At 44.0% G+C, this 21,227-nt stretch overlaps 1 protein-coding gene across 1 annotated transcript in view; it reads right to left on the bottom strand.

Moving 5' to 3' along the window:
* Positions 1 to 21,227, bottom strand: part of PARD6B (par-6 family cell polarity regulator beta) — a 61,634-nt gene that overhangs the window by 36,806 nt on the left and 3,601 nt on the right. The window contains exon 2 of the mRNA XM_063958954.1: positions 6,683 to 6,905. Within this exon, the coding sequence (XP_063815024.1) occupies positions 6,683 to 6,905 (223 nt within the window). The remainder of the gene's footprint in view (positions 1 to 6,682; positions 6,906 to 21,227) is intronic.

Below are 21,227 nucleotides of genomic sequence, written 5' to 3'. Positions count from 1 at the left end.
TGGTACTTGCTGAAGCAAATCCCTTCTTAGCAGCAGAGGCCATAAGACCTCTGTAAGCATCTCTTGAAGTTCCGGGTACCAAGTCCTTCTTGGCCAATCCGGAGCCATGAGTATAGTTCTTACTCCTCTACGTCTTATAATTCTCAGCACCTTAGGTATGAGAAGCAGAGGAGGGAACACATACACCGACTGGTACACCCACGGTGTTACCAGAACGTCCACAGCTATTGCCTGAGGGTCTCTTGACCTGGCGCAATACCTGTCCCGTTTTTTGTTCAGACGGGACGCCATCATGTCCACCTTTGGTATTTCCCAACGGTTTACAATCATGTGGAAAAAACTTCCCGATGAAGTTTCCACTCTCCCGGGTGGAGGTCGTGCCTGCTGAGGAAGTCTGCTTCCCAGTTTCCATTCCCGGGATGAAACACTGCTGACAGTGCTATCACATGATTTTCCGCCCAGCGAAAAGTCCTTGCAGTTTTTGCCATTGCCCTCCTGCTTCTTGTGTCGCCCTGTCTGTTTACGTGGGCGACTGCCGTGATGTTTTTCCCACTGGATCAATACCGGCTGACCTTGAAGCAGAGGTCTTGCTAAGCTTAGAGCATTATAAATTTACCCTTAGCTCCAGTATATTTATGTGGAGAAAAGGCTCCAGACTTGATCACACTCCCTGGAAATTTTTTCCTTGTGTGACTGCTCCCCAGCCTCTCGGGCTGGGCTCCGTGGTCACCAGCATCCAATCCTGAATGCCGAATCTGCGGCCCTCTAGAAGATGAGCACTCTATAACCACCACAGGAGAGACACCCTTGTCCTTGGATATAGGGTTATCCGCTGATGCATCTGAAGATGCGATCCGGACCATTTGTCCAGCAGATCCCACTGAAAAGTTCTTGCGTGAAATCTGCCGAATGGAATTGTTTCATAGGAAGCCACCATTTTTACCAGGACCCTTGTGCAATGATGCACTGTTTTTAGGAGGTTCCTGACTAGCTCGGATAGCTCCCTGGCTTTCTCTTCCGGGAGAAACACCTTTTTCTGGACTGTGTCCAGAATCATCCCTAGGCACAGCAGACGTGTCGTCGGGATCAGCTGCGATTTTGGAATATTTAGAATCCACCCGTGCTGTTGTAGCAGTATCCGAGATAGTGCTACTCCGACCTCCAACTGTTCCCTGGACTATGCCCTTATCAGGAGATCGTCCAAGTAAGGGATAATTAAGACGCCTTTTCTTCGAAGAAGAATCATCATTTCGGCCATTACCTTGGTAAAGACCCGGGGTGCTGTGGACAATCCAAACGGCAGCGTCTGAAACTGATAGTGACAGTTCTGCACCACGAACCTGAGGTACCCTTAGTGAGAAGGGCAAATTTGGGACATAGAGGTAAGCATCCCTGATGTCCCGGGACACTATATAGTCCCCTTCTTCCTGGTTCGTTATCACTGCTCTGAGTGACTCCATCTTGATTTGAACCTTTGTAAGTGTTCAAAAAATTTTTAGAATAAGTCTCACCTAGCCTTCTGGCTTCAGTACCACAATATAGTGTGGAATAATACCCCTTTTCTTGTAGTAGGAGGGGTAATTTAATTATCACCTGCTGGGAATACAGCTTGTGAATTTTTTCCCATACTGCCTCCTTGTCGGAGGGAGACCTTGGTAAAGCAGACTTCAGGAGCCTGCGAAGGGGAAACGTCTCGACATTCCAATCTGTACCCCTGGGATACTACTTGTAGGATCCAGGGGTCCTGTACGGTCTCAGCGCCATGCTGAGAACTTGTCAGAAGCGGTGGAACGCTTCTGTTCCTGGGAATGGGCTGCCTGCTGCAGTCTTCTTCCCTTTCCTCTATCCCTGGGCAGATATGATCTTATAGGGACGAAAGGACTGAGGCTGAAAAGACGGTGTCTTTTTCTGCAGAGATGTGACTTAGGGTAAAAACGGTGGATTTTCCAGCAGTTGCCGTGGCCACCAGGTCCGATGGACCGACCCCAAATAACTCCTCTTCCTTTATACGGTAATACACCTTTGTGCCGTTTGGAATCTGCATCACCTGACCACTGTCGTGTCCATAACATCTTCTGGCAGATATGGACATCGCATTTACTCTTGATGCCAGAGTGCAAATATCCCTCTGTGCATCTCGCATATATAGAAATGCATCCTTTAAATGCTCTATAGTCAATAAAATACTGTCCCTGTCAAGGGTATCAATATTTTTAGTCAGGGAATCCGACCAAGCCACCCCAGCTCTGCACATCCAGGCTGAGGCGATCGCTGGTCGCAGTATAACACCAGTATGTGTGTATATACTTTTTATGATATTTTCCAGCCTCCTGTCAGCTGGTCCTTGAGGACGGCCCTATCTATAGACGGTACCGCCACTTGTTTTGATAAGCGTGTGAGCGCCTTAGCCACCCTAAGGGGTGTTTCCCAACGCGCCCTAACTTCTGGCGGGAAAGGGTATACCGCCCCTAATTTTCTATCGGGGGGAACCCACGCATCATCACACACTTTATTTAATTTATCTGATTCAGGAAAAACTACGGTAGTTTTTTCACATCCCACATAATACCCTCTTTTGTGGTACTTGTAGTATCAGAAATATGTAACACCTCCTTCATTGCCTTTAACGTGTGGCCCTAATAAGGAATACGTTTGTTTATTCACCGTCGACACTGGATTCAGTGTCCCTGTCTGTGTCTGTGTCGACCGACTAAAGTAAACGGGCGTTTTAAAACCCCTGACGGTGTTTTTGAGACGTCTGGACCGGTACTAATTGTTTGTCGGCCGTCTCATGTCGTCAACCGACCTTGCAGCGTGTTGACATTATCACGTAATTCCCTAAATAAGCCATCCATTCCGGTGTCGACTCCCTAGAGAGTGACATCACCATTACAGGCAATTGCTCCGCCTCTTCACCAACATCGTCCTCATACATGTCGACACACACGTACCGACACACAGCACACACACAGGGAATGCTCTGATAGAGGACAGGACCCACTAGCCCTTTGGAGAGACAGAGGGAGAGTTTGCCAGCACACACCAAAAACGCTATAATTATATAGGGACAACCTTATATAAGTGTTTTCCCTTATAGCATCTTTTTTATATATTTCTAACGCCAAATTAGTGCCCCCCCCTCTCTGTTTTAACCCTGTTTCTGTAGTGCAGTGCAGGGGAGAGCCTGGGAGCCTTCCCTCCAGCCTGTGAGGGAAAATGGCGCTGTGTGCTGAGGAGATAGGCCCCGCCCCTTTTTCGGCGGCCTCGTCTCCCGCTCTTAACGGATTCTGGCAGGGGTTAAATATCTCCATATAGCCTCCGGAGGCTATATGTGAGGTATTTTTAGCCAAAATAGGTTTTCATTTGCCTCCCAGGGCGCCCCCCTCCCAGCGCCCTGCACCCTCAGTGACTGCCGTGTGAAGTGTGCTGAGAGGAAAATGGCGCACAGCTGCAGTGCTGTGCGCTACCTTTAGAAGACTGAGGAGTCTTCTGCCGCCGATTCTGGACCTCTTCTTACTTCAGCATCTGCAAGGGGGCCGGCGGCAAGGCTCCGGTGACCATCCAGGCTGTACCTGTGATCGTCCCTCTGGAGCTGATGTCCAGTAGCCAAGAAGCCAATCCATCCTGCACGCAGGTGAGTTCACTTCTTCTCCCCTAAGTCCCTCGTTGCAGTGATCCTGTTGCCAGCAGGACTCACTGTAAAATAAAAAACCTAAGCTAAACTTTTCTAAGCAGCTCTTTAGGAGAGCCACCTAGATTGCACCCTTCTCGGCCGGGCACAAAAATCTAACTGAGGCTTGGAGGAGGGTCATAGGGGGAGGAGCCAGTACACACCACCTGATCGTAAAGCTTTACTTTTTGTGCCCTGTCTCCTGCGGAGCCGCTATTCCCCATGGTCCTTTCAGGAACCCCAGCATCCACTAGGACGATAGAGAAATACGGATGTAGAAGTTAGAAAAAAGTAGTGTACCAGTACATGCAGAATCACAAGATAAAAAATGAAGGGGTAAAAAAATAAATACTGAAGATAAAAGTATCAGTTATGTTTATACGTCATTCCAAACGCAGCAACCATGTACAATGAAACTGCTTTGGCATGCAGAACAAATGTGTGGGAGGTATTTATCTACCAAAGGAACAAAATTAAAGCGCTACAAAATATTTCCTAGGTGCAAGATAATAAAACTTTATTAGAATTGCATGTACAAAGAAAGACGTTCATTTTAGAGCAGATGATTGCAAGTGTAAAGATAAGTAAACTGAAACAAAGTAACACAGGACTGAATCCTTTGAAGTATCTCACCGGATTAATAAATAAATACAGACAATTCCTGGTAATATTAGAATACATTTTAAGCATGAATTACAGTTTGAGGTTTGGCTTCCAAACCACAAGTTTTATCTATCACATCATACACGCTCACTATTTCTAATAGCGGAACCTACTGGTCATAAAACACTAGATTTAAAATTAGATTTTTAAAATGTACTCCCAGGTATCAAAACAGCAGAGGTCCTGTGCCTGAAGCACTGACATCAGAGATATGCTGACCCCAGCGGCACTTCTCTAACGGATTATTCTCCTGCTGGTGATGGTAAATTCATTTGTAATATAAGAACTTAACTAAATTTTGTTGCGTGTCGAAAGCATCAATTGTTCTGTATGATAAGGGTCCTGGGCATTCATAACTGCCAAAAAGACACGGGTGTGGATCACTAGGTCAACAGTCACTAGGCCGACCCCATATGGTCGACATGTACATTGTTCAACAGTGTCAAAAGGTAGAGACCTGAAAAGGTCGACGGGTATTAAAGTGCGACAAATAGTCAACAGGGTTTCTTTGCATTTTGGGGTGTCATTTTGTATGTTTAACCATGTGACCCCAATAAGTGCACCACTTCGCTCGCCACGCTTCGGGCAAGGTGCCTCTCTCCACTGCACAGGTTACTAATCCTAATTGTAATCCATGTGGGAGGTACAAAAAAATAAAAATAATTTGGGAATATTATATATATATATATATATATATATATATATATATATATATATATATATATATATATATATATATATATAGATAGAGATAGAGATAGAGATATATATATATATATATATATATATATATATATATATATATATATATATATATATATATATATATATTTTTTTTTATTTTTTTTTATTTATATTTATAGAGAGGGGTACATCCACTCCCAATGGTAAAGGAACAGGCGGCACTCCAAGGGTCTTGTGAAACCAAACTTATATTCAAACGATAAATCAAATAAATGGCATATTATGGCCAACGTTGCAGGGCGCTTTTTTCAAGGCAATATGCTGTGAACCAGAAACCACAGCATATTGCCTTGAAAAAAGCGCCCTGCGCAGCACTGAAACGTTGGCCATAATATGCCATTTATTTGATTTATCGTTTTGAATATAAGTTTGGTTTCACAAGACCCTTGGAGTGCCGCCTGTTCCTTTACCATTAGGAGTGGATGTACCCCTCTCTATAAGGACATTGTTTACTCTGTATCTCTACAAAAGGAGGGCACCAGGGCAGTTGCTTTTTCATTTGGGGAGTGCCGACCACACCAACTTCTATAATATATATATATATATATATATATATATATATATATATATATATATATATATATATATATATATATATATATATATATATATATATATATATTTATTTATTTTATTTTTTTTTTTAATATATATTTTTTAGAGTGCGTCAACCATTGTCATGTTGACCATGCCGTTCTTTTAATATCGAGATAATGCATGTCGGCCATATGGGGTCGACCTACCATCCAAATACCATAAGACACTTATTAGTAAAACAGTGTTTAGGTGTCCATGTAAGCTGCTTACTCATGAATCATGCAGTCAGGACCACTAATTACATTTAGTATGTATAGTTTGCAGCAAATATAGTATAATTTATTTATCTATAGGTTTAGAAAATCATTAACTTAACATTCTATTTATAACAGGCCGTCGTCAAAAATGTTGTGGATAAAAGAAGAATTCCTTTAGAAGCTCTCACGAGTATGACCCTCTTCCCTCATGTGCTTATTCTTTTCTTACTTTAATAATCTTCTATTGCACCATATCCCGCAGTATTCTGCCACCTGATACTTATTCCAGTGTCATCTGCTGATGTAACTATGTTTATTTACCCTGTACTTGTCCTATATTGTCGTCAACTGTAAGTTGTCGATTTCCTGTTTTGATTATTTGTTTATGTACTCTGTAATTGGGCGCTGCGGAACCCTTGTGGCGCCATATAAATAAAGAGTAATAATTTATGGTAGTGTCCTGTAATCATTCTATCAATAAATGTCATTAACTAGATCTGCATAGAAAAACAACTATTCTAATTTAGCTGCCCTAACTTACTAGCTAGAAGCAACCAAGTACGTATGTAATATGTGCAAATGTCTTGGAATCATTTCTTATGGCTACATCCATTGCAATGTGCACTAACGAAGACTGCATTTATCATGCAAGCAATACAGTCAAAGTACATTAACACAAGCGCCACGGACTTACAAACTGTCTTTGCATCATATCCTGTCCGTTAGGTTATCCAATGGTTAATAAGATTTTGTAGTGTGAAGATAAAAGGCATAGCTGTCAATAACAGAGGTGGATAAAATAAGTCATTACCTTTTCTTTGAAGAAATATCCGCAGTAAAGGGTTGGCAGTAGTTAACGCTTTGTGGTAATTATCATCATTATTAATGGGTAGCAAGTCACCATGAATGTCTGCATATCCCACCACTACATCCAGATCTGGGATTTTATGGACACGTTGCAACAATCCATAGAAGTCTTCGAACTTTCCCGGCTTTGACCTTTCCAGAGCAAAACGCCGAAATTCTGCCCCAAACTGAAAATAAAAGACAGAAGTCTTTATTTAGGAAACACAGAAACCATAAGTAGTGCGTGTACTGAGCAGGGGTAATGTGTAACACTCCAACTGCTGTAGAACTAAACCCCCACCATGCCATGCCATATTTTTAGTACAGATGCTCCTCACTTAACGGCCAAGTTCCATTCCTACGACTAGGTCGTTAAGCGAGGACCCGCATACTTAATAGTACAATCAGTGAAAATTAGAAACATTATGTACCAGCTGTTTAGAGAGCCTGTCGTAAGTCAGAGCGGTCACTAGACAGGTAAGTTATTAAGTGAGGAGCATCTGTATGTCATAACAGCAAAACAGTGGTATGGCATGCTGGGAAGTATAGTTCGACAGCAGATGGAGTGCCACACATTGCATATCCTTCATGAGTATCCACAGCTATCTATATAATGAGGCCCCAGTATATTTTTTTTATTTATCATTGCAAATATAAGAGTGAATAGAAGGAAAGGAGACTGCTATCACGACAACAAATAACAGAGGTAAACAGCAACCAGTAAACAAAATGATTGCATCACATTAAAACGTGCTTACCACTTACTGTACTCATTATATTCAACTGTGTATTGAAATGAAGTGCAAGAGAACATAGGAAGGCAACGCACTAGGTACCAGAGATATTACTGATGCTTTTCACACTCAGATGCTATATTCAGTAACTGATTTTGAACAACAAGTTGGATCCTATCAATTCACTATCATAAACTCTGATCTAGCAAGTAACCTTGCAATAGATGACTCAAAAGAGCATAGTGGTTCCAAAATTGGTCCTTCGATTCCAGAACTGTGTGTAGAGTATTATCTAGTGACTGACTCACTACAAAAGATGCACATGTGCTACTGTGGTCAGCTGACATCCTGTAGGGTAAGATGCTTGCACCTTTACAGTAACTGATAAGTTGGTCTGATCTCTTTTTTTTTTTTTTTAAATTCAATAATTTTTTATTTGAATTTTCAGGTTTTCATGAACATTTCACACAAAAACAAACTTAACATTACATACACACCCAATATGCACAAAACAACTGCACATATATAGGGCACACGGTACATCATTTGAATATAATATCTCCTATATCACATATTCTCAAATGGACTATTTTTGAGAGTGTCACATCCCAAACATAACATTTCCAAAACAGACACGAGCATATTAGAACAAGCACAGTAGAGCTCACTATACCTCTGCAAGGCCGGCCGCGGGGCAACTACCCCCAAAATATACCAGGACAAAATAAGGAGAAAGGCCCAAGGCTGGATTTTATGTATCCTTGAAATATTTAGACTCTATCCACCTGCCCCAAATTGTACACCATTTCCTCTCCACTTTCCTCGCCAGGAAAACAAATTTTTCGTGTGCGACAGTTTCGTTGACCAAGGCTATCCAGGCCTTAACTGTCGGGGCCTCACCCGCCAGCCATAGCCGGGCTATACAAACTCTGGCTAAAGCGCATAGGTTGATAACGTATAGTCTGCTAGGTGGGTCTAAAGCTTCCTCGTCCACTATCAACAGGGTACAAAGAGCAGGTGTGCATATGGAGGAGGGGACCCCCGTATCACATATAGTGCGTATGACAGCCATCCAGAATCGAGACACGCCAGGGCACACCCAGAGTAGATGCCAGAAATCAGCACCCGTGGTTCCACACTTAGGGCACTGGGAGCTGTGAGACCCCCCAAAATGTGCTAACCTCACCGGGGTCATATATACTCTATGTAAGATATATAGTTGTATTTGCTGGTACCTGACAGAGGAAGTGGAGATCCGATGGGCTCCCATAGCGGTACTCCATGCATCATCTGACAATATACCCACATCCGATTCCCACTTTCCCCGGAGAGCAGTTAGAGGATCCGCATGATGTAGCTGCAGAATACGACCATATATCTTAGAGACCAAGTGACCCGAGTCCAGCGTCTGCAACATTAATTTGACAGGGGAGTCAACGAGGATCGGAGGGCCACCTGGGAATTGGGTAGCCAAAGCGTGTCTCAGCTGAAGGAATCGATAAAAGAACCCCGAGGGGATATTATGTGCCTGTTGAAGTTGTTGAAATGAGGCAAGGGTTCCGTCACTATATACATGTCCTAAGGAGTGTATTCCCCAACTACCCCACACTTCCCTAACCTGAAGGTGACATAGTTCCGGTAACCCGTGCGCGTTATCCAGTGGGGTATCAGGATCAATACCATGGCCTCGCATCACAGAGTGCACCAATTTCCATATCAGGATGGATTGTTTAATCAGTGGCAATGTGGACATTTTGACGCTACCACACAGGAGCAGCTGCAATGGGGAGCCCCCAGGGTAGTCATGGTGCAACATCAGTGAGTGCAAAGCCAGGGCATCATGGTCGGTAATCCACTCCCAGATATGCGCTAGCTGCGCCGCATAATAATAAAAGCGGAAGTTGGGGAGGGCCAAACCCCCCATGTCCCGTGACCTGGTCAAAGCATCCAGTCGCAAACGTGCCCGCTTACTAGCCCACACCAGGGAGGAAAGCAACCCATTTATTTGTTTACAAATCTTCAGCGGGATATAAACGGGAGATTGTTGGAGAACATACAGAAGTTTGGGCTGGAAGACCATTTTTACCATATTTACCCTCCCTGTGACTGTTAAGGGTAGTTTCCCCCATACCTTCACCCGACTACGGAGATACGTTATTTGTGGAGTGATATTTAGGGAGGAGAACTTTTGAGGATCATTAGACACCCAGATGCCCAAGTATTTGAATGAGTCCACCCACCGCAACGGAAGAGCCACCAGTGGGGAAGCAGGAACCTCCCCCCGGAGTGGGATAATAAAGGATTTCTCCCAATTACTCAGGAGCCCAGAGTATCGCCCGAACTCAACAATAATTCCCAAGATCCTAGGCATAGACTCAGCATAGCGATCCACGAATAGCAAAACGTCATCAGCATACAATGCCACCCTGTCCTCGCGGGCACCCACCCTGAAGCCAGTGATCCCCGCGTCCGCCCTCAAGAGGCACGCAAGGGGCTCAATGGCCATAGCAAATAGAGCAGGGGACAGTGGGAACCCTGTCGCGTACCCCTAGATAAAGGAAAGGAATGAGATACAAAACCATTAACTGACACTCTTGCCGAGGGAGAGGAATACATCAATTGAACATATTTAATGAAGTTTGGGCCTATACCGAATCTACGCATAACTTCCCAAAGATAAGCCCATTCTACGGAATCAAAAGCCTTAGCGGCGTCCAACGAAACGACTACGGAGGAGGTGGGGTCCTTACAGGGGAGTTGTAGATGAGTAAACAGACGTCTAAGGTTAATGGATGTCGACTTATTGGGCATAAATCCCGTCTGGTCCGGATGTATAATGTGAGATATGACTGTATTTAATCTGCCAGCCAGAACCTTAGCCAATATTTTAATATCAGTGGGTAAGAGGGATATAGGGCGATAGGACTCAACTCTCCTAATATCCTTATCTGGTTTAGGGAGAACCACAATCAATGCTTCCGCCATAGATGGAGGGAGAGACTCCTGTGCAAAAATTTGGCCGTACAACTCTAGAAGGCGAGGGACAAAAAAATCCAGATGATGCCCATAGATCTCTGAAGGTATGCCATCCATGCCGGAGGCTTTACCACTAGGGGAGGCCTTAATAGCAGCCATAATCTCATCAGATGAGATAGGCGCCTCCAGCAGATGTCTGATCTCACTTTTAATGTGCATACACACTGGGCGTTTTTGCCTAGTGTGTATGCAGAGCGATGTGAAAATCGTTGGCCGGGAAAAAAAAAAAAAAAAAATCACAGTGCATCATACACACAGATTTTCACAGGGGTGAACCACTTTCCACAGTGGGAGACTGTGGAAAGTGGTTCACTCAGCCGGTAAAACAGTTAAAATTACATTGCGTTTTACAATATTTAGCAACTTCAACATCAATTTTAATGACAACGGTGTCCTAGGGGAAGATTTATTTATCTACAGAGATCAGACATAAGATGCAGTTGACAGTCACTCAGAACTATAGAGCATTAACGTTTCTGGTACGCTACATTTTGTCATGGTAAGAGGAATTCTGTGTGTGTACTTAGGTTTTCTAAGACTAAATTAACATTTTATGACTAATGTGGATAAAAAATACACAGCATTAAAGGGATATGTAAAGAGTGTAGACATTTCATATAACTATGAAGGACGTCTAATCCATAAGAAATAGAACAAATGATGGGTTTCACTAGTGTACATTCAAATTATTGCTTTTCCAAACAACCTGCAAAACTGTTTTTCTAAATAAATCTCATTCTAGAGAAGGACAGCTGCCAAACACAGGGGGTAATTCCAAGTTGATCGCAGCAGGAAATTTTGTAGCAGTTGAGCAAAACCATATGCACTGCAGGGGAGGCAAATGTAACATGTGCAGAGAGAGAGAGATTTGGGTGTGGTGAGTTCAATCTGCAATCTAAATTGCAGTGTAAAAATAAAGCAGTCAGTATTTACCCTGCACAGAAACAAAATAACCCACCCAAATCTAACTCTCTCTGCAAATGTTATATCTGCCTCCCCTGCAGTACACATGGTTTTGCCCAACTGCTAAAATTTTTCCTGCTGCGATCAACTTGGAATTACCCCCAACAGACCACTCACAAAATATAGTCAAACAGCACCAATACTGTAGCTTTGGAAGCACTATACATGAAGCATCATGCGCTTCTCTGTAATTTAGTCTGCTGAGGACAACTAGTACAAACAAAAAGACGATTCGTTATGCATGAAAGCCTATTATCATTATTATTCCCAGATAGGTTACTTATCCCCAATCTCCTGGTTATTGCAGGAAGGTTCCCAGAGGAAATGAGGACTTGAACCTACTAGAAAAATAAGAGCAACTTCTTTCAGGGCTAGACACCAGAAGCCAGGTTGTTACACTAAGGTGCCCAGGAAAGCGATAATCTCGTTAAACATTAATTAGAGAGATCAGAACAAAAAAGTTGAGAGAAGACAGCTCTTATAAACTATTACTTTAAGTAAAATTCTTACTAATGTTAACAAAATTAAATTTGAATATATATATATATATATATATATATATATATATATATATATATATATATATATATATATATATATATATATATATATATATATATATATATATATACACACATACACACACACCTGGACAGTTACCCCGGCACTCTCATTATCCACTGCGGGATACGTCTTGCTCCGGTGCCCTCCCCCCGGTATAGACAGCGGTTGAAGAAAGAGGCGGCACTCGGAGGCTGTACAATCAATGTGTATTGAAAAAAAGTGCAATCAACTTTTCGGGGACCAGTTCCCCTTCTTCAGGATAAAGTGACAGTGCATAAACCAGTGTTTAAATAACATTCCCAGTACTCACCCCCCTCCACGTGCATACAATCCTCCCAGCGTTTCCAGCTGGTCACCTCGTCGGAGCTTCCGCCCGGCGCCTCCGCTCACGTCAGCGTAACCAGGAAGTGATGTCGCGGGAACCCCTCGATGCAGCCATGGAAACGCTATAAACAAAAACAAATTATCAACACATGCAGTGCCTGTGCAACGTAAATAAATGTAAGATGACCAATCGGTCAATAAAGTGCTGTGTGCCATTATTTCAACAATATTGAAGCCTACATCAATCATACAAATACTGTTTATAAACATAAGCTGGAAACATATCACCATTAAAAACATGAAAATCACACTGCATCATAAAACTCGCGGTGACCCTATTAATTAAGTTTGGTGACACCCTTTAACATGCTAAGTACCTCAGACGGACCTATACTCATGTCGCCTCACATGAAGCGGACTGCAACTAGTGGGGTACCTAACATGACTAACCGCCCGGGGTGACAATTTACTCTAAGTCCTATGTGGTCTAAGGGAAAAAATTGTTATTACTTACTAAATAACATGGATACTCCCAGGCTGCTAGCAACTTATGGGATGTCACTTTAAATTTGGCGAAAGGCAGAAGCATCAAGGACATGTTGGTCAAAACCGATATGGCCAAATTTAAAGTGACATCCACCCATTTTATGACCAGAAAGAATGGGTGTTTTAAGTGCACAGGGTGCACGACCTGTTCACACATGTCATCAGGTGACACTATTTCGCACCCGTTTTCAGGTAAGAGCTTTAAGATCAAATGGCCTCTCACCTGTAGTTCGAAATTCGTGATATATGCTATCATGTGCCCCTGTGGGCGTTATTATATATTTAAGGTGAGAATGGCGTGGCACAGGCAGGCTATCAGAAATGCCCTGTCCTCAGGTAGTGGAGAACAGCCGGTGGCCAAGCATTTTGTGGAACATCGACACAGCATGGCCACCTTAAAACATCGCATTATTGACCATGTTCCAGAATCAGCTCGAGGGGGGAACAGGGGCAAAAAACTCCTACAATTAGAGTCCGTTTGGATCCACAGATTAAACACTTTGAAACCCGGGGGTCTTAATGAAAATTTAGGTCTTATTAATTTTTTATAATATTTTACAACTGTAGGCTACATCACATAAGTTGCTAGCAGCCCGGGAGTATCCATGTTATTTAGTAAGTAATAACAATTTTTTCCCTTAGACCACATAGGACTTAGAGTAAATTGTCACCCCGGGCGGTTAGTCATGTTAGGTACCCCGCTAGTTGCAGTCCGCTTCATGTGAGGCGACATGAGTATAGGTCCGTCTGAGGTACTTAGCATGTTAAAGGGTGTCACCAAACTTAATTAATAGGGTCACCGCGAGTTTTATGATGCAGTATGATTTTCATGTTTTTAATGGTGATATGTTTCCAGCTTATGTTTATAAACAGTATTTGTATGATTGATGTAGGCTTCAATATTGTTGAAATAATGGCACACAGCACTTTATTGACCGATTGGTCATCTTACATTTATTTACGTTGCACAGGCACTGCATGTGTTGATAATTTGTTGTTTTTGTTTATAGCGTTTCCATGGCCGCATCGAGGGGTTCCCGCGACGTCACTTCCTGGTTACGCTGACGCGAGCGGAGGCGCCGGCCGGAAGCTCCGACGAGGTGACCAGCTGGAAACGCTGGGAGGATTGTATGCATGTGGTGGTGGTGGGGGGGGGGGGGGGGGGGGGGGAGTACTGGGAATGTTATTTAAACACTGGTTTATGCACTGTCACTTTATCCTGAAGAAGGGGAACTGGTCCCCGAAACGTTGATTGCACTTTTTTTCAATACACATTGATTGTACAGCCTCCAAGTGCCGCTATATATATATATATATATAATTATTTTTTTAAACTGTTTCTGGCTTCCCAGAAATGCTACAGGGAAGCACTTTCATTGTTTTTATCCAGTATCCTCTGACTGTAGCCAGAAACTTGGGCTGCATAACTGAAACGGTCCAGCTACCTCCCACTAGTGCTTGTTCCACACACACACACATTAGACACACCTATTTGAGAACACACCTATTGATGACTAAGAGGTCAACACACAGGACTGAGAAACATTTTACATAAAATAGGAAGAACAATACCTAGAGCCTGAGTCAGTGAGATAAACATTAAACACACATACACAAAGGATTAAATTAAATAACTCAGGAGGACTCATTTGTAACTAATCCAGTAGTTTATTGCACAGTCAGTACTGAAGGTATGTGCCTCAATAAAAAAAATAATACATAATCCACCAATTAACTCTTTAAGAATGTATTGCCTTATTTAGTAGCCTGCAACAAATAGTATAAGGAATGTTGGGATGGCATTTACTGCACATTTTAGAAGTGTACACTGAACACAATGGAAACCTCATTGTCGGCATAAACAAACAAACAAACATTGAGAGGCCCTTAAAAGCCGTTTAATACATTAACAATAATCATAAAATAAAAAAATAAAATGAGTAACAGATTCTGCGTTTTTTCGCACAGATTTAATGATTCACCAATATGCGCCCAACACATATGTACCAGTGATTCGCAGATCGTATTTAGTAGAGAACGGATCTGCCAATCAGGAAAGGCTCATCATTTTACTAGTAATGGTTTGGCAAATCAGCTACACCATACACTAGCAAACTACAACCCCGATTGGACGGCGAAATCTAACATGTTGGACAACCTGGTTTACCGATTCCGATCTTTTTTAGGTCACAATCGACAATCCCATACATTGGCAATTTTATTACACAATCATCTGCACAACACATAATTTGCCCCAACTGACTGTGGCTGTATGTGCCCCATTACACTGAACAGACTTGAAACCTCATTGTGGGCCAAATAAAAGAAATAATACATTTAGGGGCCATTCCCCTGATGTAAATCGGCGGACTCCACTGATCAGCGATTTGTCGGGGGAACAGCAAAACACAGCATGTTAAACAACTCTGACTAACCGATGCTGATCATTTTTGGTTCAGATTCTGCGAATTGAGGATTTCCAACATGTTGGATTTTGCTGATGCCCCAACCCTGGCATCAGTCCAATATACTCCTGATGTACAGGACCCTTACATCCTGATCAACATCTCATCAGAAATGATGTCGTTGCTAAAGCATCGGCTGATGACAAAACTGACTGTGTGTGTAATGGGATTGTCCATTATGTCCAAGAGCCAGGTGCATGTGTGTCCAAATCAGACATATGTGCCCGTACATCAGGAGTATATTGGGCCAATCTACAATTCTGGCAACACCCGAGAGAGGTAACAGCAAAACCTAACATGCTGGAAATCCATGATTTGCAGATTCCGTCCTGAAATCATTAGAATCGTCGAGTTTGGGATTATTGACATGCTGTATTTTGCTGATCCCCTGACAAATCGCTGATTAGTGAATCAGATCGGCATCAGGGAATTGGAGACCTATAGCTGTATGGCCCACAATAGACATAATACCCGTCAAAGCATTTGGGACTGTCTGTGTTTTGATACAGGAGTACTGTAATCTGTATTCAACAGAGCCAAGCGATTCCATTATACACTGCAGGACAATCACAAGTGGCCAAGCGATAACGTCAATGACACTGAAGTGGGAAAACAGATTTCAGAAGCACTGCTACAATTTTTTGGCGCTGGGGCATAATGAGCTTTAACGATATCTGTATCATTTAATAAACAGCTTAACTGGTTTTTGACAACCTATTGAACATTCTATTAGAAAGTGTCAAATTAACTATTTGTATGGAAAAAGTAAAAGGCAACATGTAATCACAACAAAAAACACCAAAAAAAAAACATTCCAGAAGGGAAATAATAAGAATTTACTTACCGATAATTCTATTTCTCGGAGTCCGTAGTGGATGCTGGGGTTCCTGAAAGGACCATGGGGAATAGCGGCTCCGCAGGAGACAGGGCACAAAAAGTAAAGCTTTAGGATCAGGTGGTGTGCACTGGCTCCTCCCCCCAAGACCCTCCTCCAAGCCTCAGTTAGGTACTGTGCCCGGACGAGCGTACACAATAAGGAAGGATTTATGAATCCCGGGTAAGACTCATACCAGCCACACCAATCACACTGTACAACCTGTGATCTGAACCCAGTTAACAGTATGATAACAGCGGAGCCTCTGAAAAGATGGCTCACAACAATAATAACCCGATTTTTGTAACTATGTACAAGTAATGCAGATAATCCGCACTTGGGATGGGCGCCCAGCATCCACTACGGACTCCGAGAAATAGAATTATCGGTAAGTAAATTCTTATTTTCTCTATCGTCCTAGTGGATGCTGGGGTTCCTGAAAGGACCATGGGGATTATACCAAAGCTCCCAAACGGGCGGGAGAGTGCGGATGACTCTGCAGCACCGAATGAGAGAACTCCAGGTCCTCCTTAGCCAGGGTATCAAATTTGTAGGATTTTACAAACGTGTTTGCCCCTGACTAAATAGCCGCTCGGCAAAGTTGTAAAGCCGAGACCCCTCGGGCAGCCGCCCAAGATGAGCCCACCTTCCTTGTGGAATGGGCATTTACATATTTTGGCTGTGGCAGGCCTGCCACAGAATGTGCAAGCTGAATTGTATTACACATCCAACTAGCAAAAGTCTGCTTAAAAGCAAGAGCACCCAGTTTGTTGGGTGCATACAGGATAACAGCAAGTCAGTTTTCCTGACTCCAGCCGTCCTGGAACCTATATTTTCAGGGCCCTGACCACATCTAGCAACTTGGAGCCCTCCAAGTCCCTAGTAGGCGCAAGACACCACAATAAGCTGGTTCAGGTGAAACACTGAGACCACCTTAGGGAGAGAACTGGGGACGAGTCCGCAGCTCTGCCCTGTCCGAATGGACAAACAGATATGGGCTTTTTTGAGAAAAAAACCACCAATTTGACACTCGCCTGGTCCAGGCCAGGTCCAAGAGCATGTTCACTTTTCATGTGAGATGCTTCAAATCCACAGATTTGACTGGTTTTAAACCAATGTGTTTTGAGGAATCCCAGAACTACGTTGAGATCCCACAGTGCCACTGGAGGCACAACAGGGGGTTGTATATGCAATACTCCCTTGACAAACTTCTGGACTTCAGGAACTGAAGCCAATTCTTTCTGGAAGAAAAATCGACAGGGCCGAAATTTGAACCTTAATGGACCCCAATTTGAGGCCCATAGACACTCCTGTTTGCAAGAAATGCAGGAATCGACCGAGTTGAAATTTCTTCGTGGGGCCTTCCTGGCCTCACACCACGCAACATATTTTCGCCACATGTGGTGATAATGTTGTGCGGTCACCTCCTTTCTGGCTTTGACCAGGGTAGGAATGACCTCTTCCTGAATGCCTTTTCCCTTAGGATCCGGCGTTCCACCGCCATGCCGTCAAACGCAGCTGTGGTAAGTCTTGGAACAGACATGGTACTTGCTGAAACAAGTCCCTTCTTAGCGGCAGAGGCCATAAGTCCTCTGTGAGCATCTCTTGAAGTTCCGGGTACCAAGTCCTTCTTGGCCAATCCGGAGCCATGAGTATAGTTCTTACTCCTCTACGTCTTATAATTCTCAGTACCTTAGGTATGAAAAGCAGAGGATGGAACACATACACCGACTGGTACACCCACGGTGTTACCAGAACGTCCACAGCTATTGCCTGAGGGTCTCTTAACCTGGCGCAATACCTGTCCCGTTTTTTGTTCAGACGGGACGCCATCATGTCCACCTTTGGTAATTCCCAACGGTTTACAATTATGTGGAAAACTTCCCCATGAAGTTCCCACTCTGCCGGGTGGAGGTCGTGCCTACTGAGGAAGTCTGCTTCCCAGTTTCCATTCCCGGAATGAAACACTGCTGACAGTGCTATCACATGATTTTCCGCCCAGCGAAAAGTCCTTGCAGTTTTTGCCACTGCCCTCCTGCTTCTTGTGCCGCCCTGTCTATTTACGTGGGCGACTGCCGTGATGTTTTATCCCACTGGATCAATACCGGCTGACCTTGAAGCAGAGGTCTTGCTAGCTTAGAGCATTATAAATTTACCCTTAGCTATATTTATGTGGAGAAAAATCTCCAGACTTGATCACACTCCCTGGAAATGTTTTCCTTGTGTGACTGCTCCCCAGCCTCTCGGGCTGGCCTCCGTGGTCACCAACATCCAAAACTGAATGCCGAATCTGCGGCCCTCTAGAAGATGAGCACTCTGTAACCACCACAGGAGAGACACCCTTGTCCTTGGATATAGGGTTATCCGCTGATGCATCTGAAGATGCGATCCGGACCATTTGTCCAGCAGATCCCACTGAAAAGTTCTTGCATGAAATCTGCCGACTGGAATTGCTTCGAAGGAAGTCACCATTTTTTTACCATGGCCCTTGTGCAATGATGCACTGATTTTAGGAGGTTCCTGACTAGCTCGGATAACTCCCTGGCTTTCTCTTCCGGGAGAAACACCTTTTTCTGGACTGTGTCCAGAATCATCCCTAAGCACAGGAGACTTGTTGTCGGGATCAGCTGCGATTTTGGAATATTTAGAATCCACCCCTGCTGTTGTAACAGTATCCGAGATAGTGCTACTCCGACCTCCAACTGTTCCCTGGACTTTGCCCTTATCAGGAGATCGTCCAAGTAAGGGATAATTAAGACGCCTTTTCTTCGAAGAAGAACCATCATTTCGGCCATTACCTTGGTAAAGACCCGGGGTGCCGTAGACAATCCAAACGGCAGCGTCTGAAACTGATAGTGACAGTTCTGTACCACGAACCTGAGGTACCCTTAGTGATAAGGGCAAATTTGGGACATGGAGGTAAGCATCCCTGATGTCTCGGGACACCAGATAGTCCCCTTCTTCCCGGTTCGTTATCACTGCTCTGAGTGACTCCATCTTGATTTGAACCTTTGTAAGTGTTCAAATTTTTTTAGATTTAGAATAGGTCTCACCTAGCCTTCTGGCTTCAGTACCACAATATAGTGTGGAATAATACCCCTTTTCTTGTTGTAGGAGGGGTAATTTAATTATCACCTGCTGGGAATACAGCTCGTGAATTTTTTCCCATACTGCCTCCTTGTCGGAGGGAGACCTTGGTAAAGCAGACTTCAGGAGCCTGCGCAGGGGAAACGTCTCGACATTCCAAACTGTACCCCTGGGATACTACTTGTAGGATCCAGGGGTCCTGTACGGTCTCAGCGTCATGCTGAGAGCTTGTCAGAAGCGGTGGAACGCTTCTGTTCCTGGGAATGGGCTGCCTGCTGCAGTCTTCTTCCCTTTCCTCTATCCCTGGGCAGATATGACTCTTATAGGGACGAAAGGACTGAAGCTGAAAAGACGGTGTCTTTTTCTGCAGAGATGTGACTTAGGGTAAAAACGGTGGATTTTCCAGCAGTTGCCGTGGCCACCAGGTCCGATGGACCGACCCCAAATAACTCCTCTTCCTTTATACGGCAATACACCTTTGTGCCGTTTGGAATCTGCATCACCTGACCACTGTCGTGTCCATAAACATCTTCTGGCAGATATGGACATCGCACTTACTCTTGATGCCAGAGTGCAAATATCCCTCTGTGCATCTCGCATATATAGAAATACATCCTTTAAATGCTCTATAGTCAATAAAATACTGTCCCTGTCAAGGGTATCAATATTTTTAGTCAGGGAATCCGACCAAGCCACCCCAGCTCTGCACATCCAGGCTGAGGCGATCGCTGGTCGCAGTATAACACCAGTATGTGTGTATATACTTTTTATGATATTTTTCCAGCCTCCTGTCAGCTGGCTCCTTGAGGACGGCCCTATCTATAGACGGTACCGCCACTTGTTCTGATAAGCGTGTGAGCGCCTTATCCACCCTAAGGGGTGTTTCCCAACGCGCCCTAACTTCTGGCGGGAAAGGGTATACCGCCCATATTTTCTATCGGGGGGAACCCACGCATCATCACACACTTCATTTAATTTATCTGATTCAGGAAAAACTACGGTAGTTTTTTCACATCCCACATAATACCCTCTTTTGTGGTACTTGTAGTATCAGAAATATGTAACACCTCCTTCATTGCCCTTAACGTGTGGCCCTAATAAGGAATACGTTTGTTTATTTACCGTCAACACTGGATTCAGTGTCCCTGTCTGTGTCTGTGTCGACCGACTAAAGTAAACGGGCGTTTTAAAACCCCTGACGGTGTTTTTGAGACGTCTTGTTTGTCGGCCGTCTCATGTCGTCAACCGACCTTGGCGCGTGTTGACATTATCACGTAATTCCCTAAATAAGCCATCCATTCCGGTGTCGACTCCCTAGAGAGTGACATCACCATTACAGGCAATTTCTCCGCCTCCTCACCAACATCGTCCTCATACATGTCGACACACACGTACCGACACACAGCACACACACAGGGAATGCTCTGATAGAGGACAGGACCTACTAGCCCTTTGGAGAGACAGAGGGAGAGTTTGCCAGCACACACCAAAAACGCTATAATTATATAGGGACAACCTTATATAAGTGTTTTCCCTTATAGCATCTTTTTTATATATTTCTAATGCCAAATTAGTGCCCCCCCTCTCTGTTTTAACCCTGTTTCTGTAGTGCAGTGCAGGGGAGAGCCTGGGAGCCTTCCCTCCAGCCTTTCTGTGAGGGAAAATGGCGCTGTGTGCTGAGGAGATAGGCCCCGCCCCTTTTTCGGCGGCCTCGTCTCCCGCTCTTAACGGATTCTGGCAGGGGTTAAATATCTCCATATAGCCCCCGGAGGCTATATGTGAGGTATTTTTAGCCAAAAAAGGTTTTCATTTGCCTCCCAGGGCGCCCCCCTCCCAGCGCCCTGCACCCTCAGTGACTGCCGTGTGAAGTGTGCTGAGAGGAAAATGGCGCACAGCTGCAGTGCTGTGCGCTACCTT

Source organism: Pseudophryne corroboree, chromosome 3 (genome assembly GCF_028390025.1).
Source record: "Pseudophryne corroboree isolate aPseCor3 chromosome 3, aPseCor3.hap2, whole genome shotgun sequence".
Taxonomy (NCBI): domain Eukaryota; kingdom Metazoa; phylum Chordata; class Amphibia; order Anura; family Myobatrachidae; genus Pseudophryne; species Pseudophryne corroboree.
This window is presented reverse-complemented; position numbering and strand designations above follow the sequence as displayed.